The following is a 20,429-nucleotide window of genomic DNA, read 5'->3' on the forward strand; positions in this document are numbered from 1 at the left end:
TGAACACAATGGTGTATACAGATTTTTCATAAAACGCCAAATAAGTGAAGCACGGAACTATTTATAAAAATATTTCATCTCATCCTTAGTTTGCGCCGACACGCCAACGGGGATGGGTGCGAGGCTATACTGGTTGATACTGGTCTGCGGGCCTCGTTGCCATGACAACCCTTGTCTCACCAGTTTTTCGTGTGGCCACAGAAACTCCCCTTGCCACTCTCGCTCTCGCTAACTTTCTCGCTTGAGGGGTGGTGGTGGTGTTGTCCTGTCCACACCGGCGATTTTGTTACATGATGGAGTTACGTTTCAATGTTTGGCTCGCATGTACCCGACCTAAGGATATATGGTGTGGGAGGGCGTGTGCTGGAGGGAATCCGATCCTTCCATAAGGATGCAAGTGCCTTTGTATGCATGAATGGTGAGTTGAATGAGAGTTTTGGTGTTGGTGTGGGTGTGAGACAGGGGTGTGTGATGTCACCATGGCTTTTTAACATGTACATGGACGGTTGTATGAGAGAAGTGAAAGCCAGAGTGGGGAGTTAGGTCCAAGGCTGAAAGTGAGAGGTATGGAGGAGTCATTGGTGGCAGGCCTGTTTGCAGATGATACGGTATTGATGGCAGAGAATGAAGGGATGCTGCAGAGGATAGTGGATGAGTTTGACAAGGTGTGTAAGAGGAGAAGGCTTAGAGTGAATGCTGGTAAGAGTAAGGTTATGGTATTTGAGAGGGCAAGAGAGAAGGTCATTGATTTTGCAAAGCCGTACAGAGTTAGAGCAGAGGATACAATGAAGTGTAGGATAAGGTTAGGGGAGGAGAGAATGGAGGTGACTGAGTTTGAATATGTAGGGACTTGGCATCATTACTGACATATTTTAGAAACACTAACCTCATTTTCATTCATTTTCTGAAAGTACCATTCATTTCAGTGCAGTGCTCCCTCAAGCCAACTGGATGACTTCTACTCTGTGACTAGAACAGTAGCATATTAGATTTGACAAATGGAAGGAGAATGAAATGTAGCCTCCCTGTTGTCTGTACTTTTGCTCTTTCCTAACCCATCCCTTTTTCATTTTTGAAATCTTCCCTCATGTCATGCGTGTTTACTTCCTTTCTCCACTCCCTGATGGCAACCACCTATATGTAGCATTGATGACCAGATAAAACAGAGTGTAAACTTTGTAATAGTAAAAATTATGAATAATGGTGACCTTTGCATAAAAAATACCCAAAGTGGTAGTCATTAGTAGCAAAAAATTATAATGTCCTGGAAGTTTCTGTAACTAGATCTTCAAAACTCGCTTTGAGTATCAAGTTTTTTGTGATCCATGGTATTGGTGGGCCATGTGGCTGGCATATACTAAGCAATTTGTCTTCTTTGCTGACCATGACTTTCTTGTCCCATGACTGAATATTTCCCCTGTGCAATTATCAGGGATTGAGAATGATGATGTTTAAACCTAATTTAAGAAATGTCACAAGAAAATGTTAAATATTCTGACCCTCATTTATTCACATTTTTGTTACATTTATGCATTTTAAGCTTTCAATTTCTCTTATGCCTAGTGGCATGATAACAGAATTGGGCTGGAATTTTAACAGTGTTATGTATGTTGATATCTTTCAGTAAGTGGCTTAAGTCCAAATGTCAAGGTGAAAGAATGTGGAAGCCAGACAGGACTGCATGTGGCTGCAGCGTATGGAAGTGTTGCTGCCCTCCACATATTAGTCATGGGTGGAGCTACCATAGACATGACAGACAACCAGCTCATGACTCCTCTAATGATAGCCATCACCAAAGAACAAAATGAAGTTGTCCATTACCTGGTACAAGCTGGAGCATCACTCATGGCCAAAGTTGGTATACAGAAGGTGTTTAATTACATGTATTGATTTTTATGTATATTCTATGACTATTACTAGTAGATTGATAGCAAGTAAATCATGAAAACAATTTACAAGTATATGAAAATACTGATCTGCTTTTAAAAAGATTAGTATTCAATAGACTGAATTTGCCTCTATTCCATTTTTTCATAGGAAAGAATCACTTATAATACCAGGAAATTATGTTTGTATGTGATGTCACATGAAAGGATCATTCTATCTTGCAGAAGGAAGAATTCATTGTTTGCATACTGCATGTGTGTGTACTATGTTTTTAAGAAAAAATTCACTCCTACTAAACCCCTAAAGGGCGGGGATGTGCCGTGAAATCAGTTCTCCCCGTTCGGGAATTTTCTGACGTTTTCCCAAAAATTGCTCACTTTCCATTGTCAATTTCATGGCTCTGCTGAAGCCAGTAGTTTTAGATTTATGGGCATTTCCTTTATCCATTGTTCCTCTTCAATCTGCCTCAAACTGAAGTCTCCGTCATGTGTTGTTTCCATGGTGGCATGAAGAAGTGCAGTAACTTAGCTGGCAGCAAGCCTATGTTCAGAGGGCTTCATAGGTTGTGGGTGGTGCGGTGTAGCGAGTGGCCCTCCCCCTCCCTGCACTCGACCCCATTACAAAGCCCTTTCATTACCGTCATATTCTTAACTTGATAACCCGGAAGGGTGGTGGGATGCATCCTCAAGTTCTTCAATATCACTTCCACCATCACTGTAATGAGATTGATCTACAGGATGGCCACCAAAGCAAGGTTGCACAATAACAGGGTTCAGCTTTCCTGATAAGACAAGTGGTTGGAGTTCAGTGCTGAAGCTGTCACTGTCTTTACCTCCAACACCACTTTCGGAGTTTGAAAAAGTCACTTGCAGCCCTCCCAATTGCGCTCACATTGAGAGCTCTTTTGAGAGCAAGAGGAGGCTTATGAGGAGTTGAGGTTGCTGGCTGTGGACATTCAAGCATTGAATCAGATGAGGAAGATCCAAAAACTCTCCTCTTGCCATTGTTACTGTCACAGAAACACTGAGAATGGCACAGAGGAGTTGTGAGGCAGCATAGGAGTCAAGCTGACCCATAAATCCCCACGCACTCTTCAAAATTACAGCAGAAAAGGCAGACCGGAAAAACCCATCACCTGCCCTTAACTTGGCAGCCGGAAAAACCTATCAGCTTCCCTCTAGGAGTAACATTTAAGGAAAAGGTGGCTAAAAGAATGAAGGAAAAAAAATTTAAGATATAGATATAGAAGAAAATTAAGTCTACAATAGGTGTAGAACTTAATAAATGGAAGAGGGAAAATGACAAATATAAAAGTGATAGAGAAATATTGAAAGAACAAAAACGTGAACTTAAGGAACAGGAGTGTGTTTGCAAGGAAGGTAGGGAGAAAGAAGTTAAACAAGTATTGAGAAACAAAGAAAATTTAATTAGAGAAATGTAAAAATATAAAAAGTGTGGTTATAGTGGGCCTTAAGGAAGAAAAACTGCCAATTAAAATTCAAAGGGAGACCCACGAAAAGAGAATGATAAAGGAAATTTTGGCAAGACTGGACAAGTCAGGAAGTCTGTCAGAGGAAATTGATGATATAATGAGACTAGGTCATTATAGAGAGAGAAACAATAGACCATTGACACTGATGCTAAACTCACAGACAGCAGCAGAAGAGATTTTGAGCAAAGGTCGGAAATTAAAGACAGAACAATATAAAATGACATACAGTACCCTCCCAAGTTTTGCGTTTGCTTCGTTCCGAAGGTATGGCACTAAACTCTAGGATCGCGAAACCCGTGGAGAACCTGACTTTTTTTCCCCCTTTATTCCCTTGTTAACTCAAAACACATACCTTGGAAAATGGAAGAAAATGGGAAGAGAGAACGGGTTGTTTTGAAGCCGCAGTTGAAGGCGGCCTTTCCATTGGCCACGGGAAGCATGGTGAGTGGGATCCGGGCAGCCCAGCGCATGTGTGCGAGCAGCCCAGACCGCGCACCAGGCCTGAGCAGCTGACGGCCGGCTGATGATGGTGATGGTGATGATGAGCGTCAGCGGCACGGCCCACGCATTGGCGTCACCCAAACGACACCTTCATCAGGGCCCGTGCGTGTGTGGCTGTGCCCATCATGGGGCCAGACTCCTCAATCTGCCAATTCCCACCTTCCACATGCTGCGCAGGACCACTTTCTTTGCTTCCATCTCTTCCATGGAAGAAAAGAAGGGGGTCCCGCACAACATGTGGAAAACAAAAACTGGCAAATTGAGAAGCCCAAACCCACAACAAACACAGCCACACACACATGGGCCCTGACAAAAACACCGTTCAGGCGGCACCGATGCAAAGGCCATGCCACCGACACTCATCATCACCATCACCATCATCAGCCGCCTGCCAGCTGCTCAGGCCCAGTGCGCGGCCAGGGCCGTTCACACACATGCGCACAGCCACCTGGATGGGTGGCCAAGCGCAAGATGTTTGACGGTTTTCAATTTTCCCCATAATAATAATGGTTCAAAGTTGGTGATTTCAACGTTTGCGACCCGCAATGTCAACCTATTTATCGCAAACTTGGAGACAGTACTGTACTATGTACTGGAGATACCCTGAAGCTCCGCCCACAGTCACTTAAGCAAATCAGTGACTGCCACATCACAAGACGTCACGGCATCTCAAGGCTGGCTGGCTCAGGGTTGCCATTTGGGACTCAGTGCTTGTCTTGCTTCCATAAGAGAAGGATTATATCACTATGTGTCCCTAGCCTGGCCATCTTGGATTCGCTATAACCAGTGCAACCGTCGTTATCACCACTATGTCGGTCAGCAGTAGTTTTGAGTCTGGCTCTGAATATCTGCCAGGTGCTTCTACTGAAGAATATAGTGGTGATAGTGACTTAATAGATGACAGTGATGAGGAGTTTTCAGACACTGTGGAGCCAGTGGAGGAACAAGACTGGCACCTCATGTCTTATCCTTTCAGGGATACCCGGCCTGACCCAGCAAGCAGTATACGGGCCCAGGTCGGGTAAACAGGAGCGGTGCTGAAGGGGTTAATATACATTAATGATATTCTGGAAAGTTATATCAGTATGTTTGCAGATGATGCCAAGCTCTTGGAAGGATAATGGAAAAAGAAGATTGTGAGAGGCTTCAAAATGACTTAAATGAGATACGTGAATGGAGTAAGCATTGGAAAATGGAATTAAACACAAAGAAATGCCATATAATGAGAATGGAAAAGAATAAGAATAGACCTATGGCAACATATAAGATGGGTGAGATGGATATGGATGCAGTAAACAATGAATGAAACCTTGGAGTGATTGTTCAAGATTCATTGACCCCTGATAAGCACATAAATAAAGTATTTGGAGACACATATAGTCTGTTGCAAAACATTAGAATGGCATTTCATTATATGGAGATGATGAAAAAAATCATAACAGCAATGATAAGAACAGGACTAGAATATGGAGCATTGATTTTGGAAAAAAGATATCTGGAAGCTGGAAAGGATACAGAGGATAGCAACCAAAATGGTACCAGAGTTGTCAAGTCTGGCATATGAGAACAGATTGGAAGAAATGGAACTGATGACGCTTGAGGATAAGAGACGAAGAGGAAACTTAATAGTTTTGTATAAATGTTATTAGTGGATTGGAGAAATTGGATAGAAGTGACCTGGTTGTGACAGAGAAGGAAGGGGCAGAGAGGTCACAGTAAGAAGATGAAAAACGTAACATGTCTGAAGGACAAAAAGTACAGTTTCCCATACGGAAGTGTAGGTGAATGGAATGATCTAAAGGAGGAGATTGTGGAGGTAGGGAGTGTTCATCAAAGGAAGGAGAGGTTGGACAAGTATAGACAAGGGGACAGGATTGTCCGGGCTTAGCTCAGGCCCTGTAAACCACATCTAGGTAAACAGTTAACCCTTTCCATGCTAAGCACTCGCAATGAGACTATCCCCCCCCCCAAGCGTGCTCGGGCACCCCAGCAGGGGAAGGGGGATCTCTTAACCGCTCTATCTCTAAAACTATTCATCACTGCTACAAAACAAAAACACCATTGGAAAGAGAAGGCCAAGATCTATAAGATTCAGTTATGTACGAATAAGCCTCTCCTGTGAACGTAGAGGCACGTTCAGGGGGTGTTTTTTGCTGTGAGTGTGAGTGGCGCTCGCAGCAAGCTTTTAGCACCACCAGCAAGTGACGCTAGTGCTCGCTATTTTAACCTCTGTATCTCAAAACCTATTCATCACAGCCTGTGAAGATGTACATTTATGCATGTGCTACGGTCAGCCGTAAGGCAACTACTGAGTAGATCCAGGGCTGCCGTTTTTCCGTATCTGGGTTTCCGCCGTTCTCTAAACATTTGATGAGAAAGAAAACGGCTATAAATAGTACTGTTGGACCATATATTAATGTAAACCGATGAATATTAGATTACTACTAACTGTCCCTAATAAGATAAATGATAATAGCATAATATAAATTTTATAAATGAAAAATCTTACCTAATATTTCCTCCTTTTAAAGGGCCTTAAACAGTTGTCGGAGCTGTCACTGTCACACTGCTCGTCGTATGATGAATCCGATTCTGAGGTGATTATAGGATTCCCTTCGTTACTTTCACAATTACAGGTAACTCTCGATTTACGCGAGTTTGGTTTACGCGTTTTTTAAATAATGCGGGGTCCAAAATCAAAATCAATGTTTAATTTACACATTTTGTCACTTATCCGCGATATTTTATGGAGTGGCCACCAGATGTCTCACGCAACTGGACTCACACGGCGCCACGGCCACACAGCTGAGCTCAGTTCTTCCCGCGCGCCACTTGAACAACAATACAGTACCCACGCTGCCACGCTACTCAACAATAGGGGTGGGCAGGTACCGGTACTAACGGTACCGGTGTGGTGTCATGAGACGTCCGGCTATAATAAGATATCCCATCCTGATCTGTGCATGTGCGGAACCCAATGTTTACAAACACAGTGTTGATTTCGTCGTTTGTCCCAGGCAAGATGGCGGCAAAACACCATGGCAGCTTTTTTGACATACAAGGGGTGTAGGTTACCTCATTTATCACATTTACTGACATACAAGGGGTGTAGGTTACCTCATTTATCACATTTACTGACATACAAGGGGTGTAGGTTACCTCATTTATCACATTTACTGACATACAAGAGGTGTAGGTTACCTCATTTATCACATTTACTGACATACAAGGGTGTAAGTTACCTCATTTATCACTTTTACTAACATACAAGGGTGTAGGTTACCTCATTTATCATATTTACTGAAATACAAGTGTGCAGGTTATCTCATTTATCACATTTACTGACATAAAGTGATGTAGGTTACCTCATTTATCATTTACTGACATACAAGAGGTGTAGGTTACCTCATTTATCACATTTACTGACATACAAGAGGTGTAGGTTACCTCATTTATCACATTTACTGACATACAAGGGGTGTAGGTTACCTCATTTATCACATTTACTGACATATAAAGGGTGTAGGTCATCTAATTTATCACTTAAAAAAGATAAAGAATAAACTTAGGTGGGACTTTTCATGATTGGCAGTCAACAAAAGACACAGTACCGTGTCATAGCTCATCCACCCTCTGTTTGTAAACAAAGCCCGCGCATGCGCAGATCAGGATGGGATGTCTTATTATAGCGGCTGTCTCGTGACACCACACCGGTACCAATACTAGCCAGTCGCTCATGGTGTCCCTCATTTCTTCCTCACACGAGTGAGGCTGAGACTGAGTGCCTGAGTGGATATCTCGGTGATATGGATATTCTCTCTCTCTCTCTCTCTCTCTCTCTCTCTCTCTCTCTCTCTCTCTCTCTCTCTCTCTCTCTCTCTCTCTCTCTCTCTCTCTCTCTCTCTCTCTCTCTCTCTCTCTCTCTCTCTCTCTCTCTCTCTCTCTCCACTGAATGAAGTGAATATTTATTTTTCGATAGAAACCTACCTCTTGTTTGATTTACATTGTTTTTGATTTACGCGACCTCTTCAAGGACACAATACTCGCGTAAATCGAGAGTTACCTGTATCACTGAAAAAGTCTACGTTGTCAGTGTTTTGCTCACTATTATCGAAATACTATTCGCTGTGATCCTCACTGTCATCATTCTCTGAGTCAGTCTCTTAATTCTGTTTCTGGATTTATAATATTAAGTGGCTGTACATCCTCTGTATGGAAAAGCTCTTCACTTGGTCCATTATTTATTTGATTTTCGTCCTCACTACTCTCCTCTTCACTAGTGTGTAATAAATTGAGAGCCATAACACCACTTCAACACATAAACAACACCATGACACCAGTTGAAAGTTAGTCTTCCATTCTAACACATCTTCTTTTAAAAACTAGAAAACGGAATATGGCAATGATCGACGACTTAACCAACCTTTATAAATATGTACGTACATTAAATTTGCAGCTATTATTTACTTGTGACAAATACTATCACTAACACTAAAGTAGAAAGTGCTAAAGTTTATATTTATTACCTTAAATGAAGTCTTACTCCAGTGAAGAATATAGCTAAAGTGGTCGAAGGAATGATTTCCGTTGCTGACGATACCTCATCTAGGAAAATGAGACTTCATTTTTGCTGATTATCAGCAAAATATGGCACATTCATGTAGCTGCATATATCTATAATATTGTGGGAAAATCATAAGAACTAATATTCTTAATAAAAAAAGTTTATTGTAATTACATTTAGCATTTATAAGGAAATGAAGAGGAAACGGAATTTTTTTCTGTCAATGACGTCATGTCCGTAGAGTGTCGTCTGCTTCCGTTTAGCAGACGAATTTCCGCCGAACGGCAGGCCTGAGTAGATCTCTTGATGATGGGGTGCTGGCAGGGCAGTATTGCCAACTGCAAAATTTACAACTATTTGGTCAAAATATCAGTCATGTGATAGGTGGAGCTAATCATAAATGTCGCTATATTGGTCAACAACATCCACCAGTTGCTCGTCCATAGATTATCTGCACTTTACCGCGCTAGGCTGATGTGATTTTCCACCAAATTTCATGGAAAACCCACTGAATTGGCAATACTGTTGGGTAAGAAATAGTCTTAGAAAACTCATACGCGGGAAATTTGAGTGCGACTGGAGCTCACAGTGAGCATTTAGTACCACCGGCAAGTTACGCTAGTGCTCGCCGCGAGTGTTTAGCAACGAAAGGGTTAAATACACCCACCCACACACACACACACACATATATACATGATTTATTAAAGAATGTTTTATCATCTATATCCTACCCAATAAGTGATTGTTTATTCGATGAATTTTGAAACGACTTATCGGAAACATGCAAGATTTAGATGGAAAGAAGAAACACAGAATATATTTAGTCTTTAGCAGAGATAAATTACATGAAATAATGTTTTTGTTGACATTTTAAAAATGTATATAAACTGACTGTACAATTGTTCACCAGACTCAAGATGGCATGACATGCCTTCACCTTGCTGCTAAGTGTGGTAACCTGACTGCCTGCCAACACATTTTGGACTCAGGTCGACTTACCCGGCATGCTGTCAATATGCAGGATGAGGGAGGATGGACTCCACTTGTTTGGGCCTCTGAAAATAAATTTGCCCATGTTGTCAAGTAAGTACAAGATTTTTTTTGTATATTTTTACCTCAAGACGTACCCTACACCATCAGAAGCAGAAAAGCATGCAGATTTACAGAGCTGGGATTCTGTAGAAAAAATCTACCACCGGTATCGGTAGTGGTGGCAGGCAGCGTCAATCAATGTGATCGGTAGATTTACAGAAATCTACCGAGTTCGGGTTACTAGATTTTGAAAAAAGCTTGTCCAAAATCCAAAAAAGTATTTATTTAGCAATGAGTTTACTTATACGTGATGTTTTATGGTGTCACCAGGTGTCTAACCTAACAGAGCCTCACTCCCATGGCCTCTGCCCAGGACACGGTTCCTCAAGTCCACAGGGAAGGAGACGCTGCCTCCACCTCACCTCTCCCCCACGCTGCCTCACACGTGACACTGGCTTACGTGACTTGCCTCTCTCTCTGCCGTCTCTCTTACAGGGTTCTCACACTCCTCTCACGGGCCCCTCTCCCACTCTCAAAACTCTCACTCTCACTCTGCATATCTCTCTCTCTCTGGTTCTCTCTCTCTCTCTCTCTCTCTCTCTCTCTCTCTCTCTCTCTCTCCACTGAATGAAGTGAATAAGCATATTATTCCCACCATCACTCGTAGGTTATGACAGAGAACTAGGCAAGACACAATTCACACGTTTCTGGTGACACGCGCCATGCAGCTGTTTGTTGTATGGGTGTGGTTGTGTGGTTTGTAAACAATGCAAATGGCGGCCTGCTGTATTGCGCGAAATATCTCCTCGTACAAGACTCATGATGTACAGTTTCTGATATCATATTTACCCCATTATTCTCACTAATATTAATAATTAATAATGAACACATGGATATTTTTTTCCAATATGATTTTTTATGTAGCTTGTACTGCTCCTTAGTCATACAATCAAGCCACCTGTGACATCAAGATCAAGATCATACAAATGGCGCCCGACGGAAAAACGGAATAACAGCAAGGCATGGGCAATCCTCCATCGATTTCAATTTTGTATAGTAGTTATTAGATCGCCCTGTATTCTATGGTAACATATTATAAGACAGCTACGGACTATGAAGGATTATATACAATGATAAAGGAAAGTTTGCCGTTGTTATTGGATAAGACAAAAAACAGACCCTTAAAACACCCCAAAGAAGAAAAAAATCATTAAAATTTGTACATTCGGCGTACAAGGCGCAGGGCTAAACTTTCAGGCATTTTTTCGAGAAAAAGGTGTGCGCTATATGCTGAAAAATACGGTATTTATTTTTCGACATAAACCTACCTCTTGTTTGATTTACATTGTTTTTGATTTACGCGACCTCTCCAAGAACGCAATACTCGCGTAAATCGAGAGTTACCTGTACTAAGGAGTTGAAGGGAAATAAGTGCAAGAAAAGGTGTACTCCATAGTTCACTTAACTCTGATTTTCGTATGTGTAACTTTACATTAGTGTTACAGTTTTATGCTAGTGTGATGCAGAATTTTCTCAGAAAGATGATGGTGGTCTCAGTTTTTTGTAAAAATGAATGTTGGGGTCAGGAAACAGGGTGGGAGTGAGGTGTGTGAAGTCGTCAGTTTGGCCAGACAACGAGGATGGGGCGGGGCTTAGGGCCGCTTTCACAGTCATCTGGTATGCACCCTAACCAAAGGCCCAACCATCCTGGTAGCAGCCGTTACCATCGCCTCGATCCACTTTCACAGTCGCTGTTTTCGTGGTATTGGCGACTACCAGCGTGGTAATGATCATGACAAGACGAAGGCGCGTGATTCGGCAGTGTTGGTATGCCGGAGCGGCGGGCAATGTCAACATATTGCATCAGCTGAGCGGAGGATTATGAAGGATAAATGTGAAAAATAAACATACTAAAAAGTAAACGTGAAGAATAAATAAAAAAAATAACTGTGAAGAATAAATATGCTGATAAAATGTGGAGTGCCTCGTAATACACCGCTCAAATCTGCTGATAGCCTAATATTTCCTAGGGATAATAGTTGAAAATCTATTTCATAATGGTGACAAGTATTAAAGTTATATTATTTGGCAGATGTCAGCACGACAGACTCTTCATCTATATATCATTACATTTGTTCATTATTCACACTTATTTAGCAGACTTCACATTTATTTTTTACATAACCGTGCTGATTTCGTTATATGTATACCCCATGCATATGATACATATGAGGCTATCTAGAATAATACGAAAGTTTGACCATAAAGGCATAACAGGTGAACATTGGTGACAAGTAGGCTATTAAAGTCCTCCCTTCTCCTTTATTGTGTATTTTGCAACAATAACAATCAATCAATCAAATTGAAATTTTCAGCAGGACGTTTACTGGTCAGCAGGTGAAGTGTGTTCATGTCATTCAGTCTTCTAATTTTTTTCTCATATTACCATTGAAGCCCTGCAACGTGTTGCTGTATTGTGTAATATTTTTTAACATCCATTTAAAGAAATAATATAACCACTTGAGGGCAAGAATTTGTATTATTTACTAATTAATGTCATTGGTAAGCTCCATTGGGGAGCACCCCTGGCTACCAGAGCTCCGTTACCAGAGGTTCCAATCTCTGGTACTGATTCAAACAAACAGCGCCGCGAAAGACGACTGTGAAAGCGGATTTCTTGTTGGTAACAGTAATCGCTGCTCATTGGTAACGATCAACACAAACAAACGTGACTGTGAAAGCGGCCCTTAATTAGGCTCGAGGAAGGGGCGGAGCTTATCGGGATGCCAGCCAGTCATCGTCCAGGATGAGATGCCGTGAACATTTCTATTTATATTTTTTTATTCACCGACAATTGCTTCATAGGGTATATAACAAAAAAATCCACATCTTATTTTATTTTATTGTAGTAGTTTATAACATAAAAAACATCCGAGAGGTCCTAATAAAAAAACTCATTTCAAAATTTGGTTCTTCACGTTCTTTGAGAGTGACGATACCTCTCTATACTTGCCTTGGTGTGGACGGCCTCAGCCGTCCACACAACGACACGACCATTATCACTGGCGGGCAATAGTATACACAGGTCTGTGATCAGGAGACAACTAAAGTAGTGTCGCCGTCTAGTCTAGACGGCAAAAGATCATGTTTGAACAAGTCCATCGAGTCCTGTGTACATTTCACGCTCTCCACGGCGCTTCGCCGTGCCGTTTTTAAATGGGCACCGTGATGACAACGGTGGTCGTGAACGGCATTTAGCCGTTCACGACCGTGGTCAGTACGTGTGAAAGCGGCCATAGACACCCGTGGTTATTTGAAAGCACGACGTCGTGTCGTGGACAGCGGACGCCGAAAAGTTGATACAAAGGCTATGCCACCAATACTCATCAGCAGCAGCAGCAGCCACCCGTCAGCTGTTCAAACCCAGCGTGTGGTCAAGGTTGTTTATCACAAGATGTCCTAGTTGACGAGCTCCTTTCAACAAAAGATGAAAAGGAAGTTGCAGTGGTTATGGTGGCACAGAGAGGGGAAATGCAATGGAAACACTTATGTGTGTTTGTTTTGGACGCCATATTTGCTGATGATGTCATCACAGCACCAAGACGTTCCACCTCTCAAAAGCGGGAGCGAGAAGACGTGCCTAGAGGCCAACTCGTGCTGTGGCGTCATGCGTTTGAGAGCTCTCGGGACGTTCTGAGAGTACCGATTCCCTCTTTCAAACGCAGCCCAGCAGGGGTGGGTAAAAGCGAGAATGGGAGTCAAGGACCACAACAAGGTGTGAAATAACCCGGAAGTGAGAAACGTAGTTGATATAGGTAAGTTGGCAAGGCTTTGGTCCCAATTACATTTTTCCCCTCCTAACACAGAGCTTGACTCCTGTGCAGGATGCCACATGGTTGACCACGACACACAAGGGCTCATCCACTATACCGTAGGATTCTAATACTCCTTATAGGGCTGATAAGGACACTCAGTGACTCACAGGGGCTCACAAGCGCACACAGCACATAAAGGGTAACTCAGAAAATGTGTACATGTACAACTTTATTAACAAAACCAACACTCACCCACACCCACCCAGCTGAACCTAGAATGTTCCACATACATGCACAGTACCTAGACTGACCTGGCTACATTAAAAATTAGGCTATTTAGCTTAATACGGAGAATAAGATAAGAAGCTAGTTGCTGCGGATAGCTGAGTGTTGCAGATGGAGCAGCTAGTCCACACAACTGCCGTTGGCTCCTCGGGGTGTGTGCTCCAGCGGTGAGTGCAGCCTCCAGATGCAGGGAGAGGCCGCCGTGGTAAACACAATGCAGCAGGAGAAACTCTAATCACCTGCTTACTGAGAAGTTGTGCGTGTGGTGTCCTGCTAGGCAACGCCTGGGACCTCAAACACGCCAGCAGGAGGGAAACCACATGGCTACAACAAAACACTTGCAAACCCCTGCCTCCACTCGGGAAGGCAGGTGCAGGCAAAGAGGCTGAGGAACAGGGTGCGGCTTCAGGTCATGACACGGCACCTAGCGGTGAACTGAGGCAACAGAGACTGTCAGCGCAGGAAATACACAGGCACACAGTTTCTGGCTAATGAGACATGGCTGGTTAGTTTACTAACAAACAACAGCCTCGACACAATGCCAGAATACAATGGACACATATGTGAGAGCGCAGGGCTCAACTGAGGAAATCTCATCAATGAAGACATACACATCTGGCCACTCACGGCCAGCCAGGTAGTGGCAAGGGCAGCGCCCATAATTGACGAACAGCAAGCGTGACTCAGAAACAATAGCCTTATGCACAGACAGATGTTGTTAATACTGCCCAGAACACGCAATTAACTTGTGCAAATACATAGCGTAGCTCGCTACAACGTGCTAGACAACGAAGAGAAAGGGCTCCTGCTGACCCAACATGAATGAGAAAAATATCTGCCTATCATCCTGACAGTAGAAACATGCCTGGTCATGTGAAAAAAATATCTAGTCACGGTTATGCCGTGACAACTGGATTAATGGACTTTTATTGCATATGGTTGACACCAGGAACATTGTTCCCATCATTATAAAACATAAGCCATTGCCAATTTATCGTTCCCTACCTGACCATAAATAACATAACATAAATGACAATAAAAGTTTCACTAACCATGATTTTTCAGGAATGCAGCTCCATCGACAAGGGTTTCCTACATAATAAAAGGAAAAATAAAATAAAAGAATATTTTTTACACCATCACTGTCACATCATCTGCTCATTCAATAAACAAAATTCTGCTGAATACATGTAACTTAACTTACACATTTTGTATAATGATTACCCTCAAACTAAATTTTATTTCATTTACAAGTATTTACTGTAATTGCTGAAAACAGCACACGCCCAATACCATCTTTAACAAAATAATGGTGTTTTTATCATAAACAGTGCATTTATACTTGATTATAAACTTTCATCACTCTTAATTCCAGATCAAGATATAAACAGTTAGCACATAAGTATGGATTGGAGTACAATTTTACATGTTCATTTCAGGTTTCTGCTGGACCGAGGAGGCAATCCCCAGCTCTGTGATGTAGAGCAAAACACAGCATTGCACTGGGCAGCTTTTTCTGGCTCTACACACATCTGCTCCATGGTCTTGGATAGAGGTTGTTCTTTGCGCTCAATGAATGCACATGGAGACACGCCTCTGTAAGAGTTGATGTAGTTATGCTCTACTCTTTTTCAATATTGGTATATAAACATACATAAGTTTCTATAAAATAAAAAAATAGTCTTGCAAGTTCTCAGTTTTATGCAGCAGTAACTTTATATTAGAGTATTATGCAACTTGATAAAAAGTCCAAGGGCTATGGGAAGCTTTTCAGGGCCCACTTTGGAAAGTTTATTAACCCCTAGAAATGTGGTTATAGTAAAAGGTTCAGATTAAATAGAAGAGAATAGCCTGCAACTTGCTACTTCTAGAAAGAAACTTGAGAAATTCCACAAAGTAATAAAGACTGCTTCAGTATCATTTATTTTAGCAGATCACTGTACATTTTCCTCTGAATCACTTGTTGAGATTGTGCCATTTGTAAATTTTAAGTTGTTAAAATCTTTATTGTCAAGTTAACATTTGCATTAGTATGATAAAATAGGAATCAGGGAAGCATTGAGGAAGAGAAAAGAGGAGGAAAAGGGAATATAAGAAGAGATAAATACAAGTTGTGAGACTGGCTAGGGATAATGAGAACAGAGTAGACAAAGATTTTGGGAGTCAACTTAGTGAAAAAAACAATGATAAAATGGTTTCAATAAGTATCAAAACAGGATAGCAGATGAATTATAAAGAATAGCAAGAAAATATTACAGATAACAAGAGCTTTGACCTGTTAGATTCATTATATAGTTTTGAAGGAACTTGGTGTATTATTAGTGTATTATTAGGTCATTTTTTTCCTTTAGGCACATAGCAGCACGGCAGAACCACACTGATGCTGTAATCCTGCTATTGACCCGAGGTGCCCAGCTGGATGTGCTCAATACCAAGAGCCAAACACCTATAGACTGTGCCTTACCTGATACGGACGTGTACCTCCAACTGACCTTGAACAGCAAAGTGCTAGAAATTATGAAGCAAAATAATATTAGAACAGAAAAAATACTGAGCAGGTAAAGTACTATGCATTCCTTCACTTGGCAGATTGATTGTAATAACATTTTTCTATAACAGTTTTGGTGAAAATATTAATATTATTTAATTTTATTTATGAATAGTGACATTGCTGGAGGGAAGGAGGAAGTTCCAATCCCATGTGTGAATGGTGCTGATGAAGATGAACTCCCCAAGGATTATCTATACATTGCTGAAAATTGTGAGGCATCTAACGTAACTATTGACCGCACCATCACATCCCTCAAGGTAAGCATATTTCTCTATGTATAGTCATCTCAGGCTTGGATGGCAATGAGGCCCCCCCCCCCCCTCAGAACACATGGGATTGGCTTTGGGTGGGTGCAGTTTGGCCAATGGAAAGGCCTAAGAAAGGAAGTCATTTTTCCTACCCAGGCTACCTAATTCCTATTCCCACTGGTATTGTGGTTTCCTTGCTCATCCTTGTTACTCTCTCTCTCTCTCTCTCTCTCTCTCTCTCTCTCTCTCTCTCTCTCTCTCTCTCTGTTTTCTCTTGAAAAACGCCTCCTAAGAGGAAAACTGATCGAGTGCTTTAAAATACTTAACAGTTTTACCAACGTGGATCCGACCAAGCTGTTTGTGATGGATGATTCGACGTGAATGAGAAATAATGGCGCTTAACTCAAATGTAGACCTTTTTTTTTTTTTTTTTTTTTTTTTTTTTCCAACAAAAGAGCCAGCTCAAGGGCAACAAAACACTGTGTAAAAAAAAGCCCGCTACTTGCCGCTCCCAACAACATAAATAGTAGAGCAGCCAAAAGAGAGGTCAATTTCGGGTGGAGAGGTGTCTTGATACACTCTTCTTGAAAGAGGACAAGTCATAGGCAGGAGGAAATACAGATAAAGGAAGGCTGTTGCACAAAATTCTTTTTCACTAATGCTGTCGTTTGAGATTGGAACAGATTACCACATTCAGTGGTAATGTAACTCAATTGCATCGTTTAAGAATAATCTTGATCGCTATCTCCTCCATCTCAATGTTCACCAGGTCAGTTTCAACGTCATGGTGGCCGCACAACAACTGTCACTTAGGTTTAGGACAGACCACCTAGTTTGGGCCTTAGGGCCTGTGTGGTCTGGTTATCTATTTAATTCTCTCTCTCTCTCTCTCTCTCTCTCTCTCTCTCTCTCTCTCTCTCTCTCTCTCTCTCTCTCTCTCTCTCTCTCTCTCTCTCTCTCTCTCTCTCTCTCTCTCTCTCTCTCTCTCTCTCTCTCTCTCTCTCTCTCTCTCTCATACACACACACACACACACACACACACACACACTAACCCACATCCACAAAAAAATTGCCAAGATGTGTAAAGTGTGTCCATGTGTGTGTGTGTGTGTGTGTGGGTAGGGGGGGCTGCAGAATCTTCCCATACAGTACCCTTTCAAAACATGCTCTCCTCCATGATGACACCACCACCACCCCCTCCTCCTCTTTTCTGCAGCTGCTAACCCCACCCTTAATCCCCTGTCTTTCTGTATCTCATTTCTTTTTCTTTCTTTCTCAATCTCTAATGCCCTATTTTTCTTTCTCTTCTCTTCTTTCTTTCTCTCCCTTCACTACTCTCTCCCAAAACAGCGCCCGCCATCCCGAGATCCGGCCTCACCAAAAATTTCAAATATATTTGGTTTAATATAAGTTTTCAAGCACAAAACTCAACATAGTCATCGTGTATTATAATGAAAACAAATGGTGCACATAAAGAAACAAATTAATTGATGATTTTGAGATGTGTAATATAATATAGAGAAAAAAAATACTGTACACATTGGCTAAAAGAGCCAGGCGCAGTACGTCCTCGTCGATATAATGATAACGCATAGGAGCAGGGGCACAGTATGCGTCCTTGTGTTGAAGGGGTTAATCTCTCTCTCTCTCTCTCTCTCTCTCTCTCTCTCTCTCTCTCTCTCTCTCTCTCTCTCTCTCTCACACACACACACACACACACACACAGGGGAGCCGCTAGGAATTGTGGACCACATGAAAAGACGACTTGGCATCCCAGAACTTTTGTACGCGTCTTGTTCCTGTACATACGTACGTGTTGCCGGCGTACAATACAATACCATACTACCGTTACATGGAGTCAGTATTACTATAGCGATGGAGGAGAACAGACATACTTCCCACCAATCACCACCTTCCTCACTCCCTAACAATCCCTCCACACCTAACAATCCTTCCATTCCTCAGAATCCTTCCTCATCCCTTCAGAATCCTTCACCTTTATCTAGTTCTTCCAATCGTCCAATTCCTTCCTCATCCCTTCAGAATCCTTCACCTTTATCAACTCCTTCAACTCGTTCTAATCCTTCCTCCTCAGCATCACTAATCCTTCCTTTATCACCTCATCACCTGCAATCATCACCGTTACCTTCCACATCACAAGATTCTTCATCAGCACTACCTGGAACCTCACGCACATCACCCAATTCACCACCATGTTCTTCATCTCAGTTACACAGTTCACCACCATCACCATCCTCCTCCATCGCCTCTACCATACTACTCATTGGTCAGGAAGACCTAGACATATTCTCCTCGGAGGAGGAAGACCTGTTCTCCTCTGAGGACCAAAGCCAAAACACACACTGATTTCATTGTGCATATTTTTATATATGATACTTGACTATTCAGTTCAGTTTGATGACAGAATCATTGTTAGGTACGGTAATAGTGTTTGAAGTTTTGCGCGCCCGTGAGCCCCGGATACGACATGCGCACTCGTGATGCAGCGCTGGGGCGAAAGGGTTAATACCAATTATTGCAGTCTGTTGAAGACTTCATGAAGATGTTGGCAGTGGTCCTCCCAAGCTGTTGAGTGCACTAGAATATTATCCAGGGAACGTCTCCATAGGACACTTCCCCCATTACCTTCCCAATCATTCTGTTGAACACTGGGCATCCTATGAAAATTTTAGAGATACAGTAAATTTTTTAAACAGTGCCCAGGGTAGGTGGACAGGAAGCAGTGTACTCTTTGCTCTCCTCCAGGCACTTGCCATTCTCCCTTAGTCTTACTCCTGGTGACTACCCAGTCATTGTAATGCCATCTTTAATTGCCACCTCTCACATTACCACCAATGCTTATTTGGTTATCATCTCAAAATTTGTATTGTAATTTGTAATGAAAATGTTCAAACACCTCAAAGATTTTTTATCATAGTTGCTGCCACCATTTTGAAGGTGGGGGCTGAATGGCAAAACAGTTACATTTCTAATGTAATTGTTGGGTGTTTGCCGTCAATCTATAACATTATTTAATGGGAGAAATGTCATTTTTTATGACTAGAAATGGTTGATGAACTTAGATATTCAACATAGAACCCATTGTGGTAATTATTGAGAGCCATCAAGGTTAAACAACAGCATTCATTCTAAAAAAAAATTGCATTTGTTAGATTAATAATGATGCTTTATGCCATTAATCGTGTCTCTACTCTGCAGTGGTGTGAGTGTGAGGACGGGTGTAATGCTGAACACTGTGGATGCGGTCAACTCAACTTCCAGTGCTGGTTTGACCCAGATGGCCGCTTGTTGCCAGAGTTTAACTATGCAGGTGCTTAATATAATTGATTGATGTGGGTTCTTCAAAATTTGATTGCAATATGTTTTATTCTTTTAGAATACATTTGTCTTTGTTGTATGATGTCCTATACTTTAAATGCTAAACTCTTGATACAACATTTGTATCAATTACAGACCCTCCTATGATTTTTGAGTGCAACAGAGCATGTCGATGCAACAAGCTGTCTTGCAACAACAGGGTGGTGCAGCATGGTATTTCTGCTCACATGCAGCTGTTTAAAACAGTTGGAAAGGGGTGGGGTGTACGTGCCCTCAAGACCATTCAAAAGGTATGAAATATACTTATTATTCATCTCTCTAGTCTTATTATGGAGGAACACCTTCGATCATACTTTTTATTTCAGTGCATCCAAGAAATTTGGGCTACATGTAAGAGTGAAAAAGCAAAAGGCTTTACTGAGAAGTAAGGATGGGAATGGTGTGGCTGATTAATAAAATTGTGTTAAGGGGGTACAGGACACCTGAGGTCATCTAACTAAACTGTCGGGTATTGCAATGAAACTAAGTAGGCATCTATGTTGCCTACATTTTGTACGAGCCAGAACAATGTATGTATACTTATATGTATACTCATACGTATACATGTGCGTATACGAGTAGCGACACAAAATCACACAGCACCATTAATACATAGCCAATCATTTTCATTTTTTGTCTGTGAATAGTCTTTAGGTATGCCTAGAGCCCTATGGAA

General features: G+C 41.8%; 1 protein-coding gene and 1 long non-coding RNA gene across 8 annotated transcripts in view; both read left to right on the forward strand.

Annotated features, from left to right (window-relative positions):
• The window catches only part of LOC127008853 (histone-lysine N-methyltransferase EHMT2-like), a gene marked incomplete at its 3' end in the record, with an annotated part of 98,213 nt that overhangs the window by 66,738 nt on the left and 11,046 nt on the right, over positions 1-20,429 (forward strand). For 4 of the 7 annotated variants that reach the window (XM_050881234.1, XM_050881239.1, XM_050881235.1 and 1 more), the window contains 8 exon segments: positions 1,625-1,869; positions 6,412-6,477; positions 9,355-9,527; positions 15,016-15,174; positions 15,928-16,134; positions 16,240-16,384; positions 19,595-19,706; positions 19,850-20,004. In XM_050881234.1, the coding sequence (XP_050737191.1) occupies positions 1,625-1,869; positions 6,412-6,477; positions 9,355-9,527; positions 15,016-15,174; positions 15,928-16,134; positions 16,240-16,384; positions 19,595-19,706; positions 19,850-20,004 (1,262 nt within the window). 7 annotated transcript variants of the gene reach the window in all.
• Positions 6,932-7,752, forward strand: LOC127008854 (uncharacterized). Its single transcript, XR_007761379.1, has 2 exons — positions 6,932-7,028; positions 7,317-7,752. It is a non-coding gene; the product is annotated as an uncharacterized LOC127008854 (long non-coding RNA).

This window comes from Eriocheir sinensis, chromosome 39, assembly GCF_024679095.1.
Source record: "Eriocheir sinensis breed Jianghai 21 chromosome 39, ASM2467909v1, whole genome shotgun sequence".
NCBI classification, from domain to species: Eukaryota; Metazoa; Arthropoda; class Malacostraca; order Decapoda; family Varunidae; genus Eriocheir; species Eriocheir sinensis.